Source organism: Peromyscus eremicus, chromosome 4 (genome assembly GCF_949786415.1).
Source record: "Peromyscus eremicus chromosome 4, PerEre_H2_v1, whole genome shotgun sequence".
In the NCBI taxonomy this organism is placed as follows: domain Eukaryota; kingdom Metazoa; phylum Chordata; class Mammalia; order Rodentia; family Cricetidae; genus Peromyscus; species Peromyscus eremicus.
The window spans coordinates 43,671,361-43,692,502 of NC_081419.1; the positions used below are offsets into that span (position 1 = coordinate 43,671,361).

At 40.5% G+C, this 21,142-nt stretch overlaps 1 protein-coding gene across 1 annotated transcript in view; it reads right to left on the reverse strand.

Moving 5' to 3' along the window:
• Positions 1-8,643: 8,643 nt before the first annotated feature.
• Positions 8,644-21,142, reverse strand: part of Slc38a11 (solute carrier family 38 member 11) — a 48,687-nt gene continuing 36,188 nt past the window's right edge. The window contains exon 11 of the mRNA XM_059259162.1: positions 8,644-9,000. Within this exon, the coding sequence (XP_059115145.1) occupies positions 8,701-9,000 (300 nt within the window). The 3' untranslated portion in view covers positions 8,644-8,700. The remainder of the gene's footprint in view (positions 9,001-21,142) is intronic.

Consider the following 21,142-nt stretch of genomic DNA (forward strand, 5'->3'; position numbering starts at 1 on the left):
ACTCACCACCCATTCAGCATAGCCCGATATGTGACTTATTCCTGGAACTAGAAAGGTAGCTACCCTATAAGTATAATGGGGTGAACTGAGACTTTGGGGGCACATGGGTATATTGAAATCGTATCAAGGAAACCAGGCCCCAGAACTTATCAGACATGCTTGACCTAGGAAAGGGCCTGTACCCTCTCACCTGGGCCTCATAAAGTGGTGGACACCTCACTGTGTGATGATGTGGCCTTACACCAACCTATCATCTGCCACGTGTTATGTGTCGAGTACCAAGGACTCCCCAACTGTTCCTGGAGCTTCAGCTTAGCTCTGGCCCCTGTTGTTAATGTAGTCCACCCACCTGCCTGCCTGTTCACCTGTTCACTGTTTGCCCATCTAGACCCAGACCTGACCTCCAGTTTCCTGCTGCTCTGCTTCCTGCTTCCCCTCTGGCAGCTGAACTCTGCAGCCTCCTTCTCAAAGCTGATTCCAGCAGCTCTTATGGCAGGTCCCTCATGGCACTGGTTTGTCTGTCTAGAATCTCACCATTACAGACTGTTTCTCACTTCTGAATCCTCTTGAATTCCACTAAAGGCTCTTTAACCTGGATTCATCTTGTAAATCATATATATATGCATATAGACATATAAATGTATTTACCGTGTGCTGTGTGATATGAGGGTTATTAGTAATTAAGATTGGAATAAAAGAGCTGGCACTTGCCTTGCACAGCTAAGAATTCACTGTCATTGAAGCTGCTAAGCCTTACAAATTTATTGAATAACAGTTGTTCAATAAATTCTGATTTTGTGGAAAAACAAATAAATGTTCATTTATGATTCTGGGATAGTGTCCCCAGGACAGTGGCCCATGATCCCATCATCACTCAAATGGTGGAGGCAGAAAGATCAGAAAAGTTAAAGGTCATCTTCAGCTGCATAGCAGATTTGAAGCCAGCCTGGGCTAAGTGAGACCCTGTCTCAAAACAAACCAAAGACAAAACAAAACACAAACGAAAGGGGTGGGGACTGAACTCATTTTGCTAAGTTTTGAGACAGCAGAGAACATCAAACCCAAGGACATGAACTCAACCTTTAGTTCACATTGCTGTTCATAGAGAGAACCGTAGTTAAAACGTAGAGTTTAGGAACTTCTTTTTTAAATGATATGAGATGAGTCAGAAATTTTCCAAAGTCTGCTTTTCTGGGATAAAATAGTTTGTATTTTTTTCTCAAAGGGTACTCTACTCTTTTCTTCCCCAGAACCTAACCAGGTCAGCAATGATGGGAGTTGATCTAAGGAGCCTGAGTTGAATTTCTTCTTCCGGAATTAGTCTTCTTATCCTTGGGCAAAACCAAATTTAAGAAATGATAAATACGTAGCCTTAGAAATAAGAAATTTCAAAGTCTTTCAAATTTTAAACTCTCCACTGAGCTATCACTTGAGGAGTTTTCTTACATCACGTCCTTTGTTGCAAAGCTTTACTTCTTAGTGTCACATCAGTAGAAATAACTGAAGAGATCAGCACAGGTTAGGATGTGTGTGCTTGTGACAGTCAAAGACAATTACATGTAATTTTTTTGACAGTTCTATACATTGTAAGGCAAAACAAGAAGCCCACTTTAATTATCTCAACCAGCTCTTTGGATAAATGTCTATTTTACATAAAATTTATTGAATGACAGTTATTATAGTTAGGAAAATCTAATAAAAATATTTTGATGCTATTGATACTTTTAACCAGTTTCTCTTTCATACTATAAGATTCATGCCAAATAATTACCTAGTAATTATTATAAGGCATAGTACTACAGGTTACAGAGAACCTGCTTTTAAAACACAGTCACATCTATTTCCCCTTCCCAGGGTGATTCTCTTAGGGTCCTCCTTGTTAGCTAGCTTCTCTGGAACTGTGGGTTGTAGTCTGGTCATCCTTCACATTGCATCTAGCATCCACTTATAAGTGAGTACATATCACGTTTGTCTTTCTGAGTCTGGGTTACCTCACTCAGGATGATATTTTCTAGTTCCATCCATTTGCCTACAAATTTCATGATGTCATTGTTTTTTACAGCTGAGTAATACTCCATTGTGTAAATGTACCACATTTTCTTCATCCATTCTTCGGTTGAGGGGAACTCACGAACTCTAGACTGACAGCTGTGGAGCCTGCATGGGGCTGAACTAGACCCTCTGCTTATGGGAGAGAGTTATGTAGCTTGGTCTGTTTGAGGGATCCCTGGCAGTGAGATCAGGATCTAACTCTCATGCTCGAGCTGGCTTTTTGAAGCCCATGACCTGTGGTGGGATGCCTTGCACAGCTTTAATGCAGGGGAGGGGCTTGGTCCTGCCTCAACTGAATGTACCAGGCTTTATTGACTCCCCATGGGAGGCCTTACCCTTTTGAAGGAGTGGATGGGGAGAGAGGGGTGAGAGGGAAGGTTGGGGGAGAGTGGGAGGAGGGATGGGGGGGAGAACTGTGGTTGTTATGTAAAATGAATAAAAAGTTAACAACAGCAGCAACAACAACAAAGACACAGTCTGTTCCCAAGGACTTTTTGGCCTGGTTGGCTAGACCAGGTTCCTTCCTGTTATCACAATGACAAACATTACAGAATTACAAAGGAGGAGGGACCAGTTAGGGCTGCAGGAGAGGGCGTTTGGAGGAGACTGACAGGTTGATGGGATTTTGGTGGTGGTGGGGTTGGGCATTTCAGATGGGAGAAGTGTCAGAATCGAGGGGCAAGTCTGAAAGGTAGTCAGAATAGTTTCAGTGCAAGAAATGCTCACTGGTGTTGGAATAAAGGGATCCTTCTCTTGCAGTCATAGCCAGTGGGCCAGACAGGAGTATTGTGGCCATGCAGTGCAAAATCTGAATAGTTCCTGTGGAGTTTGTACTTTATCCTAGGAGAGTCTCAAGGAAAGATTTTGAACAACCAAATGATGTTGCCAAAATGCAAGTTTAATGAGGCGGTTCTTAAGGGGAGACACACACTATTTTGGAGAACAAAGAGTCTGAAGACAAAATGTTCAGATTAGGTGTCTTTCATGTGTCTGGTTGTAATTTGGTGAAGATTGGAATCAAGTTAGAATTCAGAATGAAGGACAGATCAAACCCGGTGCTTGCTGGCCAGTATAGTTTTGCTTTAATGGGACACTTACACATTGCTACAAATGAATAATAATACAATGAAAATGCGTAATGATAATCTATATGGTAGAAGAACAAACATTCCTGGAAGAATAATTATAAATTAGAGTGGCATGAATTCTTTATGTGCATGATTTCATCAAGAACAAACCAGTTTTACTCACACGGTTTGTATAATATTTGAAGCAGGACACTCCACTGAGAATTTAAGGCCTTAGAACCTAACATTCTATATTTTTGAGGAACTGGTGTGTTTTCTCCCATCTCCCAGTGAGGGCTATGAAGCCCAGACTCCCTGAGGCTGGCAAGCTGGGACACAGGCTTCCAGCTGCGCCACTACAGCTGTGATGACTTTAGGCTACAGCCTCCCTTTCCCCTTTGTTCCTAAGTCCCCTGCCCCTCCCTACATCATGCTGGTATTTCGTCCTAACTCCTCCACAGATGTCTATCTGGCATTCTGTGCCTGTGAGCAAATGTCTTCATCTAGCATTTTCTTTGCCCAAACCCTGAGCTTATAAAAATGTGGTCCTTTACCAACATTACTGGACATCACCTGGCCACTTTTCAGACATGTGAATTTTCAAGCCCCACTAGAGAGAAGTAAACCCTGGGGAGAAGCCTGACTCTCTATTGAACTGAGGTTTCCCAGTGATTCTGGCAGATGCTGAAGTTTGAAAGCCACTGCTCTAGTGGGCATTTGTCTAGTGAGTATGTTCTCCTGCTGATGGTGTCTCTCGTCCATTCTGTATGTTTGCTCTGTTTTTCTGGTAAATTCTGTATGTACTCTCTAGCATATATAAATTCTTTTTCTTTTCTTCTGTCTTGGGTGTTGTACCTTGGGCCTCACACATGCTCGCTTACAGTGGAACTGCATTCCTAGCCCTCTTTTTTATTTTTTCTTTTGAGACAGGGTCTTACTAAGTTGCCCAGACTGGCTTGATTTTACCCTGTAGCCCAGGGTGGCTTTGAACTTGTAATCCTCCTCATCTCAACTCCTGAGTAGCTAGGATTATATATTCATGTCATTTAGCCTGGTGATTTTATATATATATATATATATATATATATATATATATATATGTATATATATATATATATATATATATATATATATATACACATAAAATTTAGCCTGGTGAGATACTGAGATACACATACACACACACACACACACACACACACACACACACACACACACACACATTCCTGAAGGAGGGTGTCTAATGGTTGTAGTTAACTACAAGTCCCGAGAGGCACTGGCCTCTGGCTCCTGGAACTAGAGAGAAGCACCAGCACACCAGCACATCTGGCCCACGGGCCACTTTCTTTGGTGGGCATTAGCACATCAAACTGCAGCTCCATACTTGCCTTTAAGTGAATATGTGACTTTAGCAGAAGACTAGTTGGGATTGTCTTGGATAACCGGGACTCAGACTCCTTGTAGGTAAAAAAGAGGTGACGAGTGCTGCTTGTCACCTGTGCTGCTGTCACTGGAAATGGAAATGGTCCAGAATCGAGGAACATTACCTGCTCTGAGTTCTGAATATGATTCCAGGCAGGACTAAAATGAAAGATTCTCAGCGAGCTGGCTAGGAACACAATTCCTAAAGGACACAGATGTGGTCTGAAGTATACATACTTCACGGAAATGTGCTGCTAGATGTGTGCTTTAGTGTGTCCAAACACCATTCTCATCAACACCTCTTTAAACTTTAGGAAGCACTTTAGAAGTTTAAAGGCATCTTAACGAATTGGATGACAGCCTGTGAGCTGCCTTGTCAGCATCATGGAAGGAGTGAGCTTTGGTAGAGATCTCTTACTAAATGAAGGCAGGACTCTTGGGGATGGGAGGTTAGGCTTTATTTTGCCATCCTGCTGCTCTGCATTCCTCCAGAATAGCTGTGAATCCCTAAGCTTTATCCTATCATAATGTGAAAGATGTTGGCAATACATGCTCCCAATAACTGGGTCAAAGGTGCTTCTGTTCTTCATTTGTTTAATAACAAATAAACACCTATTTATTGGATATTAAAGATGTATTTGGTTCCTACCAGGGGACTTTCATCTAGCTGCAGATTTAAGGTTAACATGTCTGAAGTAATACCCAAAGTACAAGATTGTTAGGCATTAAATTGCATTATCCTTGATGTAGTTCATTCATTCTTGGTAGTCTCACCCATCTCTGATGACATTTTCTAATAAGTGAGTGGGCAGGTCAGTGGTTCCCAGTCTTTAGTAATCTATGGATTAACTGCTACAAACATCTTATATGTTTTATTAGCGTGGGATGAGAGTATCCTCATAACTATTTTAAGAGGCACCATTCTAAAAGTGTGTACTTATTGTAAAAATGGCATATTGGTTTAGATGTATGGCTCTTAATGGGACTGTAAAAATGTATAAATTAAATATTGGAAAACCATACAGACAACAGAGCTTGTATTCCTGTAGATGATGCTTTACTGAAGAAAACTCACTACCAGTCTCCGGGCCTGTTAAAGTACATCCCTGGGGTTTCTTTGGGTCTTTCTTTATTGAGGACTCATTTGTATTTTTTTTTTTAATATGTGTAAGTGTGGGCAAGTGTAGACGAAATTCTAAACAGTCTTAGTAAATAAGAAATATAGCCAAATACAGGGGTAATAGCTGAAGAGATCAGAGAATTAGTGAAGAGCCACTGACTACTCTTTAGCTTACTACCACGCCATAGTTTTCCACACGAGAGAGTTTCTTCCTGCCTAACCTGCGCTTTTATTGCTTTTCTGTTCTGCCTTCTCATTGGCTCTAAGCCCAGCCAGATGACTTCCTTGTCACTGCCTGTCTATACAGACCTCCAGGTCCTTATGGTTGGTACTGGGATTAAAGGCGCGTGTCACCACGCTTGGCTGTGTCCTTGACCACACAGAGACTCTGCCTGCCATGTGATTGGATTAAGGGTGTTGGCTACCACTGCCTGACTCTGCTTATGGCTCGATATGTGACCTCACTATGTAACCTCTGATCTCCAGGCAAACTTTATTTATTAACACACAAATAAAATCACATTTCAGCACAATTAAAATATCACCACATTTCCCCCTTTTATTCTAATAAAAAGAAAAAAGCTATAACTAATATAAGAAAAACTATATACAATAAGTATAATAACTATATACAATATGTACAAGCAATAAATACCTCAACAATGTCTAGTCCATTTGCATTTGACAAACTCAGGGAAAATATTCCATTATCCAGCTGCTGCCACCATGAGAAGTAAGATGTAAAGTACTGGTAACCCACAAGCCACATGGCAACTTATAGATTAATAGAAATGGGTTAATTTAAAATATAAGAACTAGATAGCAAGAAGCCTGAGCCGTTAGGCCAAACAGTTTAAATAATATAAGCATCTGTGTGTTTATTTGGGTCTGAGTGGCTGCGGGCCTGGGTGGGACTGGAGATAACTCCAGCTACAGGTAAGTACATATGAGCATAAATACCCAAGGAGGCCAGGTGTTGGATCTCCTGGAATATAGCTGCAGATAGGTATGAGAAGCATGATGTGGGTGTTGGGAATTGAACTCCAGTCCTGTGGAAGAGCAGCAAGTGCTCTCAATGCTAAGCCATCTATCCAACTCCCTATAGGCCAGCGGTTCTCAACAGGGATGGGGTGGGGTGGGGCAGTGGCAAATGACTGTTTCTCGGGGTTTACCTATCAGATACCCTGCATCATCAGGTTTTTACATTATGATTCATAAAAGTAGAACAATTACAGTTATGAAGTGGCAACCAGGTTTATGGTTGGGGTCACCACAACATGAGGTGCAATATAAAGGGTTGCAGCATTAGGAAGGTTGAGAACCAGTGCTTCAGGCCTTTCTTACTCTGCTGTTCGATGACTCAAGGCTCAGCACTTGATTGAAACTACTGTAGAACCATATATATATATATATATATATATATATATATATATATATATATATATATATATATATCTTGGGGGATATGTGGCCTGTGTTTTAAATCTGCTTGTGATATCATCTCATAATTTAGCAGCAGGATGGCCAAAACTGATTGAAATATAGATACAAGGGTAAAAATTACCCTCTTGGTGGCACTGGATGTAAGGAAGCCATAGAGATGATCCTGATTTTCTTCTACCTATTACATATTTTTAAAGATATGAAGACATGAAATCCTTACTAAAAATAGAGGTTGCCTGTCGCAGACACAGCAGTTCCTCCCAGGTATCCCTAAGGATGAATGCTATAGATGCCAAGCCTCCAGCTCTCTGTTCCTTTCGGTTTGCTCTGTGGTAAATAGCTGTCTAACCCAGGGGCCCATTCTTCCCTTGAAACCCATATGCAATGACTCGTGGAGGCAGCTGCAGGGCTGTTTACTTGGGTACTCAGAACAAGGCCATCAGCTTGTATCAGAGTTCTGCTTTTCATCACCAGCTCTGCTTCACTGCCCCTTCACCACTGCTTAGGATTCCCTGTAAATACCCTGCATGACACCCTCCGTGGCAGCACCTGCTTCCTGTCACTGCACACGCCTTTAATCCCAGCACTCTCAGGAGGAAGAGGCAGATAGGTCTCCGTGAGTTCGAAGCTAGCCTGCTCTACAGAGCCAGTTCCAAGCCAGCCAGGAAAGCATAGTGAGGACCTGTCTCAAAAAACCAAACAAACCAAACAAACATCTCCTAAACAAAGCAACAGAAAACCAAACCAGGTCAATAAGAACTCCCAACTGTTCCTTGAGGTCCCGGAACAGCAAGGATGTCTGCTTTGTCCTAAATCCCAGATTTAGGGTAAGCTTCTAGTCTCTTGGTTCAGCTTCTGGTGGTCTTATATATTCCTGCCATGCTGCAGCCTCAGCAGGTTGAAATCTGAAATGTAACTGACATGTTAGGCTACTGCCTCAGAACAATCAGAGTGTGTGTTTCTGTTTTAAAATAGCATATTTGTCAAATTCTTACAGCGTGGGAAAGCCTGGAGATAATTTTGATATCCTACACAGGCTTGTTCTGCCCATCCACTTTATTATTTGTGTTTCTTAACAGAGGGGGCTTGTTGCTTATTCATCCAGGGACCCACTTCCCTGTAAACAAGGGATGCTCCCCAGGTTACAACAGAGAGCTTTCTCTTTGCTGCTGAGATAGCTGTCCTACTTAAGAGTTGTGTTTCCTTCTCTCTTCAGTTCTCCACACTCTTTAAACACTTGGTTTGTCCTGAAGGAAGCCATCCCCAGTTCTAATGTACAATCACTTACTTATTTGAAAGCACAATACAGTGGCTCACATACGAGAAAATAATGATTGGGGGACTGAAAGCGGATACTAATGGTTTCACTGGTCCTTCTCAACTAGATTAGTGCAGTCACAAGAAAACACGTCTGTCACAGTTTAAGGTAAAATATATATTCAAATTTCTTTATTTTTCATATTACTGTAAAGAGTAAGGACACGCAAGTCTTGATACAAGTCAGTGATCACAAGTGACCAAGAGACTGACGTACGTGGATATTAGGAGGTGGCATCGGCGTCTCTGACAACACACATATTGTTTAAAGCAGCCAACTCAGTGAAAGATGCTGCGGTTCAAAAGGGAAGGCTGTGTTGTCAGTTGAAGATGAGAACGGGAGATGTTTGTGAGGGAGATGTTGTCAGGCGATGTCAAGCAATAGAACATTTCCTGCCCATGGGTACAGTCTTGAGGATTTGTAATGGCCATGACGAATCCCACGACCATCACCACCACACCAACTGGAAGCATGACACAGGCCATTATCTTATCTGCGTGTGTCCTTGGTTCTTCGGATAATTTCAGATAACACGCTGAGGGGATGATAAAAATCAAAGGAGCCGCACAGAGTGCACCCTGTGTGTTGAAGACAAGACACAAATTAATGTTAGAGGACTGAATTCTTTGGTTTTGTTTTTTATATTGCTTTGTTTTTCTGAGACAGGGTTTCACTATGTATTCAAGGCTGGCATCTAATTGGTAGTAATTCTCCTGCCTTGCCCTCCCAAGTGCTAGGATTTACAGACATGACCACCCATGCATCCTCATATAGTTGTGAATTTTTTTATTTTTATTTTTTATTTTTTTGGTTTTTCAAGACCAGGTGTCTCTGTGTAGTTTTGATGCCTATGCTGGAACTTGCTCTGTAGCCCAGGCTGACCTCAAACTCACAGAGGTCCACCTGCCTCTGCCTCCCGAGTGCTGGTATTAAAATTGTGTGCCACACCTACCAGCCCCTCACATAGTTTTTAAAAAGCATTACAGAAACATTTATTGGGGGGGGATGGCTCAGTAGATAAAGGCACTTGCCACCCTATATTGCAAGCCTGTTGGCCTAATTTCCATCTCAGGAACAGACACAAAGACAGAAGATGAGAACTGACAGTACAAAGTTGTCCTGTCTTCCACACATAGGCCATGGCACGTCTGCTCTCCCACCTCCCTATCACACATGCATATACACGCTAATAATAAGTAAAATATTTAAAGTAGTCCAATGTTTTAAGTATTTTCCATTATACATATTAAAACCTATACATACATATAGGTTCAGTGAAGACAAACAAAGAAAACAACATGGTAAAGAAAGACTTAGATGTAGGTTTTTCCCTTTTGAACGGAGTAGTTACAAATGAAAAAAGAGTAAAATAGAGTAACGTTTAGGGAGCGCAGGGGCAGATTAATAGACAGTAAAGCGGACGACAAAATGAACTTCTGGAAAACTTGAAACCCACTTTTCCAGTCACATTGTCTTCCCCAATGCTATCTAGAAATTCCTGTATTCCTACAAGGCCTTTCAAATCTGAGCGGCTTATCTGCTGTTTGTGTACAGAGAGGGACCCTGGGAAATGGGATGGGCATTTCTCTTTCCTCTTCGCCCACATCTGTTTGAAAGTAGTGCCTGTGTGTGTCAGAAAGAAGTTTAACCCCCAGGCTTAGCATGAAATCCCATTTCTAAGTCTTCTTTCAAGTAAAGCTAACTGCATTAATTACCCCAGAAAATTGACAGCAGAACCAAATGACTGTGGCTTGCTACACTCCCCCAACTCGTTGCCAGTAAATCCAACCTAGGGGCAAATATCAGATTGAAAATTATGGATAGTGGAGTTGTTTATTGTAAAAACAGGGACATGGGCTGACTTCAAAAGGGAAGAGATTTTCCCCTTCAGTAGAACTAATTCTCACTAGAAACTTTACAACTGTTGTAAATGTTAAAATTCACTGTCACATTTTCCTCATCATGTCAAGTGCTAAATGCTAACTAAAACATTAAAATTTTATGACAAACATTTGTCATACATCATAAAAGTTTTCTTTTTAAGTAAAGCTCATTGTGTATATTCGAAGTTTACAACATGGAGCTGTGGAACACATGTGGATACCATGTTATTATGATGGGACACATTTAGAACAAAACTCAATTACTTTTGAGTATGTGAAAAGAACTTCGGAATCTCTATTATTTAACCCAATTCTCCAATACAGGACACTGTTGCTAATTAGTCTTTCTTGTTTCACCTTCCACCTCTTGCCTTGTTAAGACCCTTAGTCTCCTATTCTGCATCCTCATCCCACACCTCTGCTTTTTCTCCCTACCTTCCCCCCAATGACCACATTTCCAGTCTCTGAATCTATTTGTATTTAAAAAATAAATCCCACATACTTAGCAAGATCATGCAGTTGTTTTTTCATTCTGTGTCTAGCTTGTTTCACTTAGCATAATGCTCATTCGCACAGTGTCAAAAGGCAGGGTTTCCTTCTTTTTAATGCTGAGTTACATTCCATTGTATATACAAGCTCTGTTTTCTTTACTCATTTGTTGTGCATAGACAGGGAGGTTGTTTCCTTATCTCGGCTAATGCAGATAATGCTGCAGTGAACGCGGTGTGCAGATATGGGTATGAGATGGTCAGTCCGTCTCCTTTGGGTACAAACCTTGGATAGGGACTGCTGGCTCTGTGGTAGTCGTTTTTTTGAACAGATTTAAAAACCTCTATAATTTTTCCATAATAAATGACAATCTACATTCCTACCAAGGGTTACCTTGGCTAATACTTGTTTTCTCTTGCCTTTTGATGGTAGCATCTTAATAGGTGTGAAATGATTTGTCCATGGTGGTTTTACCCTGTAGTTTTCTGAGGACTTTATTGTACTTGATTATATCTGCCATCTATTTTTATGTTTTCTTTGAAAATGGACTGTTCAGGTTATTTGCCTTTTACTTATTTATTTTTTTTAAAGACAAGTTCCTACTATGTAGCCCTGGCTAGCCTATACTCATTATGTAGACTGGTCTAGCCTCTAACACAGAGATCTTCCTGCCTCTTCTTTCTGAATGAGTGCTTAAATTAAAGACATGTGCCACCATGCCTTATTTGTTTGTTTGTTTAATTATTTATTTATTATTTTCTTACTTCTGAGACAGGGTCTCATTAGTCGCACAGTATTTTTTTTTTTTTTTTTTTTGAGACAGGGTTTCTCTGTGTAGCTTTGCGCCTTTCCTGGAACTCACTCTGTAGACCAGGCTGGCCTTGAACTCACAGAGATCCGCCTGCCTCTGCCTCCCGAGTGCTGGGATTAAAGGCGTGTGCCACCACTACCCAGCTTGTCACACAGTATTTTTAAATGTACCCTCCAGGAACAACCAGTGCAAACTGAATTTGAAATTGGGTGATGTAAAATTACAGATTATACCTTTAATATCTTTATTAAAGAATGAGTTTCTCAGTTCCAATAAAATTATATATCTCATACTAAATGTCATCTCCATACTAGAAACTTTCAATTGTATACTTTCTTTTTTAGTATTTTTTCTAAGTTACAGATAAATAACTTTGTAGACTCAGACTATCCAAGGTAGTATCTAAAATTTCGAGGAAGAATGCCTAAAAAATATTTCTATAGTAAGAGGTACAAGAATGACAAAATACTAGGAGGTACTGATATTGCATTCTAATTTAAAATATATAGGGCTAAGGAGAGGGCTCAGTCATTAAAGTTCTCACCATGCAAGTGTGAGGACCAGAGTTCTGGTCCCCAGAACCCATGGAAACACCAGGTAGATGTGGTGACCTACTTGTAATTAGTTCTAGCCTCCGAAGACAGGATGGAGACAGGACCTCAGAGCAAGGTGGTTAGAGACTTGTGATACTGGTGTTTGGTTGAGAGACCCAGCCTCAACAAACAAGGAAGAAGAGTGGTTGGAGATGATTCCCTACATCACCTCGGGCCTCATGTGAATGTGCATACATACTCAACACATATGAGCTCATATACATGCAAACATGTATATATACACATGCATGCCACACACACACACACACACAAAGATAGAAAAATAAAAATAAATATCCATAGTGTTGTTTTGCCATATAGCCCTTGAATAGACATAAGTATCTATGAAAGGTACATAGCAAATAAAAAAATAAATTATCAAATGGCTGAAATTAAATGGACAACATAATACTTTGAATTAAGTTATGAAAAATATTATGGAAATGAATCTGTGTTTGTAAAAAGTATAAGCCTCTAACTTCTTTGAAGTAAGAAATTGGGTAGTGAAAGTTATTCAAACCTCTACACACTGGTTTGTGTGTATAGACTCTGCTTTTTGTAGGAGCCATGTGTGAGGCTAACTCATCTAGAATAGAGAGTGTGAAGCTGCTGCCAGGAAGGAAACTGCCACCTGCTGCTGCTCAGATGTTGTCATCAGCCAGGCTTTTTGGGACTCTTCCAAATCCAACTTGCTGGGCAGGCAAGGCAGTGGGTATTATGGTAGTGTTATGATTCTTATGAGTTGCTGTGGTGACTTGAATGAGTATGGCCCCCTCAGGTTCATACACTTGACTGCATGGTCCCCAGTTTGGTGGAACTGTTTGAGAAGGATTAGGAGGTGTTGCCTTGTGGGAGGAACTGTGTCACAGGGGCAGGCTTTGAGGTTTCAAAAGTCCACACCATTCCCACTTAAATCCTCACCTGGTGCTTGTGTCTCAAGATGTGAGCTCTCAGCTACTGCTCCAGCACCATGCCTGCCTGCCTGCCAATATGCTCTCTGCCGTGATAGTCTTAGATGCTAACTCTCTGGAACCATGAGAACTAATTAAATAATTTCTTTTATAAGTTGCCTTTGGCATGGCATCTTGTCATACCATAGAAATTAATAACAAATTTGGGAAAGTGACAATTACAGAGCAAATGTAACAGCTGATATTTGCACTGGAAGAAACCCAGTTGACTCTCTTGTCCATATATACCTACTTTCTAGATGGTGTGAAAGCTTGGTTTTGCTAGAAGTCATGATGGGAACTCAAGACCAACAAGAAAATGAGAGTCCACTTCCTTTTCAATCTACTCTATGTAAAGGAGTCCAGAATGTTAATCTATTTAATGTGGAACTGTCTGTTGACACACCACCAGCTTTGGAAATTGCTTGGCAGGTCATAAAACCATAACTGCTAATTAAGGATGTGGTACAAATTTCATCTTATTCATAAAGGCAGGTCAATTCCATCCATTGCTGATGCCAGGATATTTTGCATCATGGAAAGAACAAAAGGTCTGTAGGACATTTACAAACAATACAGATCATAAAACTGTGTTTTGTTGCCCAAATAGAACCTGTTAAATGATGCAAGAAGCTACAAACTAAATAGAAAAAAAAAATTAATCCTGATAGGACAGTGGAGCCATGGTGAAGAGAGAGTTTTCCATCAGCTTCCGGGTCCATCAGGAACCACTCCCACTAGAACTCCTTCTGGGATCCTTCCCTGGCATGGTCACACCCTTAGTCCATGAGATGCCTCAGAGATTGGTGATCAGCTGCATCTGCCCATCACCATGGTATTCTGGCTCCTTAAGGCTGGGGGTTGCCAAGTAGAACTTATGTCTGAACTGCTGCTGCACACTGTTGGAGGTCCCAGGCCTCCAGGGCCTCCAGAAGTGAGGTGTAGTAGACTGGGGGATAGGATCCATTGCTAGGGATGAGGGCAGGATCTCACTGGGGCCCTTGCTGCTGCTGTCCAGTAGAAGAATCAGCCAGGAGGGCTGGTGCCACTGGCATGGACCACAGGTGCCAGGGTTGGTAGACAGGGTTTCCTTAGTCACATGCATCAATCCTATCTGGGTGACCGTAGTGAGGAGAAGCCCCCCAGGCCCTTGGACGTGATGAGGGTGACAAGTGTGACCCACTTCTGATAGCTCGTGCCTCTGTCCCTGCTCATACCCCTGAAGGAAGTGAAGATTTGGCTCCCCTGGGCATAGAGACACAGCTTCTGAGATTGTCAAAGGCCCTGCAAGGGACCAGCCTGCCAGCGGCTCCTCTCTAGCAGCCAGAAGGGGCCACAGGAAGATGGACAGGATTCATGTTCCTCAGAGAGAAAACTCAGGCCTGGGGTACACAGGGAGTGAGAGCTGGTGGTTTAAAGGTGGAGCTTTCTGGGAAGCTCCTTTCTCGTTGCTATTGGTCCTTGCCTCCCTAGCAAACCTTCTGCCCTTCAGCCTCCAGAGTATACCTAATGACCCCCTTCCTTGGGGCGACTCCTGATAAAGCACAACTTCCTGCAGGGCAGAGTCACTATTCCCTAACCCCTCCAACCCCCACCCATGTGGCCACATTTCAGTAGTTCCTGGTTCCCTTGGCTGTGCTGAGGAGCAGGTCTTGATCTCCCTGAGCCCTTCCTCGGTCCTCCTCTTACCCCTGCCCCTCACCACTGCTAATGTTTCAAAGCAGGAATGAAAAAAAAGGACAAAAATCTATCTTTTAAATTTCTTCTTTATAATCATTTGATACTCATGAAAGTTATTCCTATATCTTAGGAAAAAACAAAAGGCTCTATCCTAGGAAGTATGCCAACTTGGGCTCTGGTTTGCTCGCCCGATGATCATGTCTCTCTGTCTGGGTTCTCGTTGGCCTGCGTTCTTTCTGCCAAACAAGCAGCACACAGTGCTTTGGGGGTTGGTTCTTGTGGCCACAGCACCAGCTGTTTCATTATTTTTTCCCTCTTTGTTCCCCAAATAGAAACCCATAGGGCCCAATTACTGCAGATACCTCTCTTCCCTAACAGCAACATCCAGCCAAGATGCTGGAGTCTTGCAACAGAACAGGTCAAGGACTTACTTCCTTTGCTTTTAAAATGGACGATTTAAAATGGAGAATGCCTCTGACTGAGAATATTTCATTGCTGTCCTCTGCTATGAAAACAAAGAAACAAAGGTGAAATTCTAAACGGGCTCTGAATCTTACCAGGTAACCCAAACAATTTAGCATGTATTTATTTAGTTTTAGCAATAACAGCATTTCTCTGATTTTGCAAGTTCTGATTCTAACACACGTCTCATCTTTGTGGGTGACTGTGATATCTGAAAAGCCACAATAGAGAAGTATTTCTAACACGATTAGCAACCGTGACAAGGCCCTGGGTTGTCATTTACATCTCCACACAGAAATTCTATTAACTAATGTGAAAGCTACGAACAAAAAATGAAGGAAAAATCTTTAGTTCCTATTTGCTTACAGCCTGGTATTTATTTTAGTCCATTTAAAAAATCATTTCATATGTAGTATGGATTATTCTTAAAACTTATTTAAAGATAAACTTTATCACTCATTCTCCCCCCACACAAATACACACACACACACACACACACACACACACACACACACACACGCACACACACACAAAATCATTTTTCTGTGCTATGGATAGGATGCAGACTCTTGCATAAATTGGACAAGCAATCCATCACTGAGATATATCCCCAGGTTTTGTATGTGCAATGAATGTAGTGTATTCACATGTATGTCAGTGTGTTCATGAGTGTGGAGGCTAGAAGACAACTTTGGGTGTCCTGTTACATGGATCTCTGCCTTATTTCCTTGAGACAGGAACTCTCATTGAGTCTGAAATTGCTGTTTCAGCTAGGCTGACTAGCGATTGAGGACAGAGAGATGGTTTGGTGGGAAGAGTACTTGTTGCTCTTGAAGAACTGCCCCAGGTTCAGTTCTAAGCACCCACATAGACATGTAGTCTGAAGGTTTCTCTGGACCCGCCAGACCCACAGTCCCACAGCCACTTATAAAATACCTACTCAGAGACTTATATTAATTACCAGTTGCATAGCACATGGCAGGCTTCTTGAGAGCTACCTCTTATAATTTAAATTAACCCATTTCTATTAAATTATATTTTGCCACATGTTCTGTGGCTTACCAGTCTGCCAGCATTTTGTTCCTTGGTTGTGTGTGAGGGTATTTCCTGTGGGTATGGATGAAATATGACCAGTCTGCTTCCTGAATGTCAGGCTGGCTTCACCCTTCTACTGCTGTGACTTCTCAGTCATGATGAGCTGTGAGCCAGAATAAGCCTTTTCTTTCTTAAGTTGCTTTGTCAGGATATTTTATCACAGCAACAGAAAAGGAACCGCTCTAGGGGCTCATGATTTCAGACATCGATACAGCATAGCTGAAATGTTATCACTACTGACAACACTGTGGGGTGTGTGTGTGTGTGTGTGTGTGTGTGTGTGTGAGAGAGAGAGAGAGAGAGAGAGATTCCTTAATTTATTTCCTGCTTCTATTCTACTGAATACTCTTGTGTTCATGAATATTTATAGAAACAGGTCCTAAACTGTGGTCACAAGGCATAATCATTCATGTAATAATTTGAGCCCAGTGTTCTCAGCACACTGCCCACTTTGGTAGACCATTGAGAAAATCATTAAATATGTGTGTCTTCAAAGAGCTTACCATTTGGTAAGAAAAGATAATTCATGGACAGTTCAAATATCACATGTTCTAAGATCTTATATAAAAGTTATTTCATTAAGTTAAACAGGGACTATTTACAGAAATCAAGACTATTATATGATTTGATTTCTGGTTTATCCCCCCTCTCCATTTATTTTAGAGATGAGGTCTTGCTATACTGCTCAGACTGGGTTCAAGTGATCCCCTTGCTTAGTCTCCTGATAAGTTAACTTGCTGGAACTACATGTCTGCATCAACATACCAAAGGGAGCCTTTTTCCTGTTGTTGATGCAATGGAAAATTCCCCAGTGTCCCTAGTGTCTGGCATTTGGGGAAGATGGACACTATCCCTTTTCCATTTGATATAAGAAAAGTCCAAATTATTTGCTCCTCAGCAGGCTATCTTCCTGCCTTTGTCTGGAACTTCAAGTCACACTGGCATTGGAAAGAATAGTGAGGTGAGTATGAATGATAAACCCTCCTTTATCCTGCAATTCTCATAGTCAGGAGTGCATAATGAACTGGAGTTTCTCCTGCATAACTCTGGCCTCCCTGTGGTGCATGACCAGCAGATACTAACTGGTTTCATACTGATTAGAAATCCTGTAATGCTTGTGGGAGAGGGAAGAATAATAATTCTGCATTAGTGGATTTCATTCCATTGCTATCTCATCAAATGGCACCATTACCTAGCTTCACAAAATAGAGTGTAATCATTCCTGATTCCACTCATTCTTGATGTTCTTCTTTCTCCCTCTGTGTTCCCAATGGAATCTGTCACCAAAAGTGTGTTAATTTTTGTGTGTTCTTCATCATCCATACAGCAGCTGAACAGTCATGTTAGTGAGAAAGGTTAGATTCTTTCAAATTTCCTTCCATCACTCTATTTCTACTGTGTAATACAGAGTAATTGCTCAGTGACTATATGGTCATTGAATAAATGAGTTAGAAGTTATAGTTGACAATAGTCTTCATAGGATTTAGACAGACATAGAACAGTAATCAATGTAGGAAAAGGAATGAATGGAAAAACAGATAGGGTAAAGGAGAAGAGGAAAAAATGATATGGCACAGTCATAGACTGAAAATAAATCTGGCAGCTAAGGGAGCCTTTGGAAAAGTACATTGGAAATAAGTTTCAATAAAGGCAAGGGCTGAGTTACAGAACAACAGTATTTCCAATTGCTTTGAAAGCAAAAGATCAGTTCAGACGTGACACAATAGAGACCTACATCTGTGTGGTGAGAGAGACAAAAGTCTGGGGAGAGAAAAAACATATTTAAAGGAAAAGAAAGTTTGGGTCACCCAAAGTGATTATGTAATTAGGATAGACTTTTATTCTTTCTATAATTTCAACATGCTGTGGATTATGCTCATTGTTAATAAAAAACTGATTGGCTGATAGCAAGGCAAGAAGAGATTAGCCAAAGAGCCTGACACAGAAAGAATGATGGGAGGAGGAAGGGTAGAGTCAGGGGAGTCAGGAGAGATGCCAGCCAGCTGCCAAGTAAGCAGGGGGTATAAAGACTAGGTAACAAGCCATGAGCCACATGGCAAAGCATAAATAGAAACATCGGTTAATTTAAGTGTAAGAGTTAGCTAGTAACAAGCCTGAGCTATCGGCTGAACATTTATAAGTAATTTTAAGCCTCTGAATTGGTTATTTGGGAATGAGCACTCAGGGCAGGAAATGCCTGTTTACATAGGGCAGCCCAATGTGGGGCACGTACATCCACAGAAAGCCTAAGAAAGCTTAAAAAAACTGGGGGGGCGGTGTTCTAGAACACAGAAATGGAGCCAAGAACAACTTCATAGTTCCTGTCTCTCATGCAGACTGAGGTACAAAGACACATCCCCTGGCCACAGTGTACAGACTTGAGCTACAACATGGCAGATTCCCGCAGTCTCACATAGGCTGCTGTATAGAGAGGCATCGCCCAGCTGTGCACTGCATGGTAGGTTTAAGGTTTTTGTTCATCCAGACAGAGAAGATCACAGATGCACAGTAAAAACAGATTCAGACAAACAACAACAACAACAAAAACAACAACAAAAACCTCTAAATGGGTTACAGTGTGTTTAAGAGTAGGCTTGGAAGAGAGAAGAAAAAGGGTAGAGACAGTAATAGATTTTAAAAAATAATTTAAAAATAATAAAATAAAATCCTTAAAAAAGAAATAGAGTAATAAAAAAACTATAAAAAGTCATGTAAAGATGGAAAATACACAGAGTCTGGATTCTATATTTTATTGTGTTGTCTTTATATTTTTTGACTGTTAATGAGCAAATAATAACTACTAAGAGATCTTGGATTAAGGAACTATTATATTAAACCAACTTGTTTATTTTAAAAATATCTGGACTTCAAAATTTAAGTCAAAAGATATGTTAATTTGGGGGACAGTTTCTGTTTTTATTTCCACAAGAAATGAGAAGCTATGGATTAATTCCAGGTTAAGGAAAATCAGGTTTGAGAAAAGAAGACTCCCTGAAATCCTCTCTATAGGCATAAAGTAATAAACTTAAAAACAACTATAGGACAGAACAAGGGGACCAGACACCAATAAAAACAGCCCAGGTGATCCAGTATCCAAAACAGCTTCAAGGCTACTGACTGAGATGATCTAGCCTCAAAAAATACTCTAGTCAAGACTTAACAATTATCCTGATTTTTCTCAGGGTTCCTCAAAGAATACCAGTGCCCCCCAATCAACAGAAAGTGGTCTAGAAAACTATGCCCACATTCCCAAAATATTGATTATAAATATTTGTCTTCATTTAAAGGGGGTTGGTAAAATTGTTATTGGTCATAGTTAATCTCTTTCTAAAAGAAGAAAGGGGGATATGAAATAGAAATGATGAGGGGAAAGGGTAGATTATTGAATCTACTTTAATCCAAAAAACAACTGTTAATCTCAAAATATTTTACATTGGTATGGATTCTAGTTTATTGATACAAATTTAAAGTTAATTTCATTATACTGTATGTATATTTCTACACTTGTATTATGTTTATGCAGCTTAATTAAAAATGTAATGTATAATTAAGAAATACAAATTAATAGTCATCTATAATAGTCAAACTTATAGTCATGTTAGTTAGGTTTTTTAGGTATACAAAGATAATTTCAGATAGATATGTAATCTTCAAACACTTTAAAGATCTACAGAATATGGCATTTAAACTGTTTTAAGAACTTAGACTTTTCATGACAATGAGACATATCTGCTGGCACTAATAAGCTCCAGGAAAGATGATGGACATCATAGAAACTCCATATGGAGTTTGTTTTCTTTATGGGAAAAGCTAGCCATGTGGGCAAAGAAACTGCCCTTGCCTCAATTGCTGACAGTTACTTACCAAACTGGGCAGCAGAATGCAAGAAAGATGACTGCCAACTTTGCCAATACAAGATAGGACAGTCCTTTAGAATTCCCTGCTTCACAGGAAAGTCTGTCAGATATGCTAGGCTTGTAGGCCAGAAAAGGATGCCCCAGCATTACAGAGAAACCTTGGGTGACTGTCCAGCTAGCCAGCTGTTTCTGTCATTTCTAACATTTTTTGGAAGTCTCTTGCCTGTATTTCCTACTTACTCAGGTAATATTTCATTCTCAGGACTTTGAAGGAGTTGAAGACTATACAGTTATAATTATAATTTTCCTTAGCTATGATAAAAGGTAAATTAGATATGAAACTTTAGACTCACCAAGATAAGATGGATAATTGTTTTCTCTAATTTTGTCAAATACAAATAGACTAGATATTGTAACTATAATTCTTGCTTGATAACTGTTTTGTTGTATGTAATTTTACTATGTGCAAGCTAAAACCTTCCTTTTTAATTAGACAGAAAGGGGGAGATGCTATGGGATGATCCTTCTGTTCACTGTGAATATGTATTATTCTCATTGATTAATAATAAAGCTGTTTGGCCTATAGCAAGGTAAGACAAAGTTAGGCAGGACAATAAAACTGAGGTCTTGGATAAAGAAGGGCAGAGTTGGGAGAGACACAAGTCAGCTACTCCAAGAAGCAAGATGCCAGGGACTGGTAAAGCCATGGGCCATGTGGCAATACATAGATTAATAGAAAGGGGTTAATTTAAAAGTAAGAGCTAGTTAATAATAAGCCTGAGCTATTGATCTAACATTGTAATTAATACAAACTTTTGTGTCAGGACAAAAAAAAAGTTCACCTCTGTTTACATCAACAAGTCCACTAGACATTTTAATTTCACATACAGTAAAGGGTGT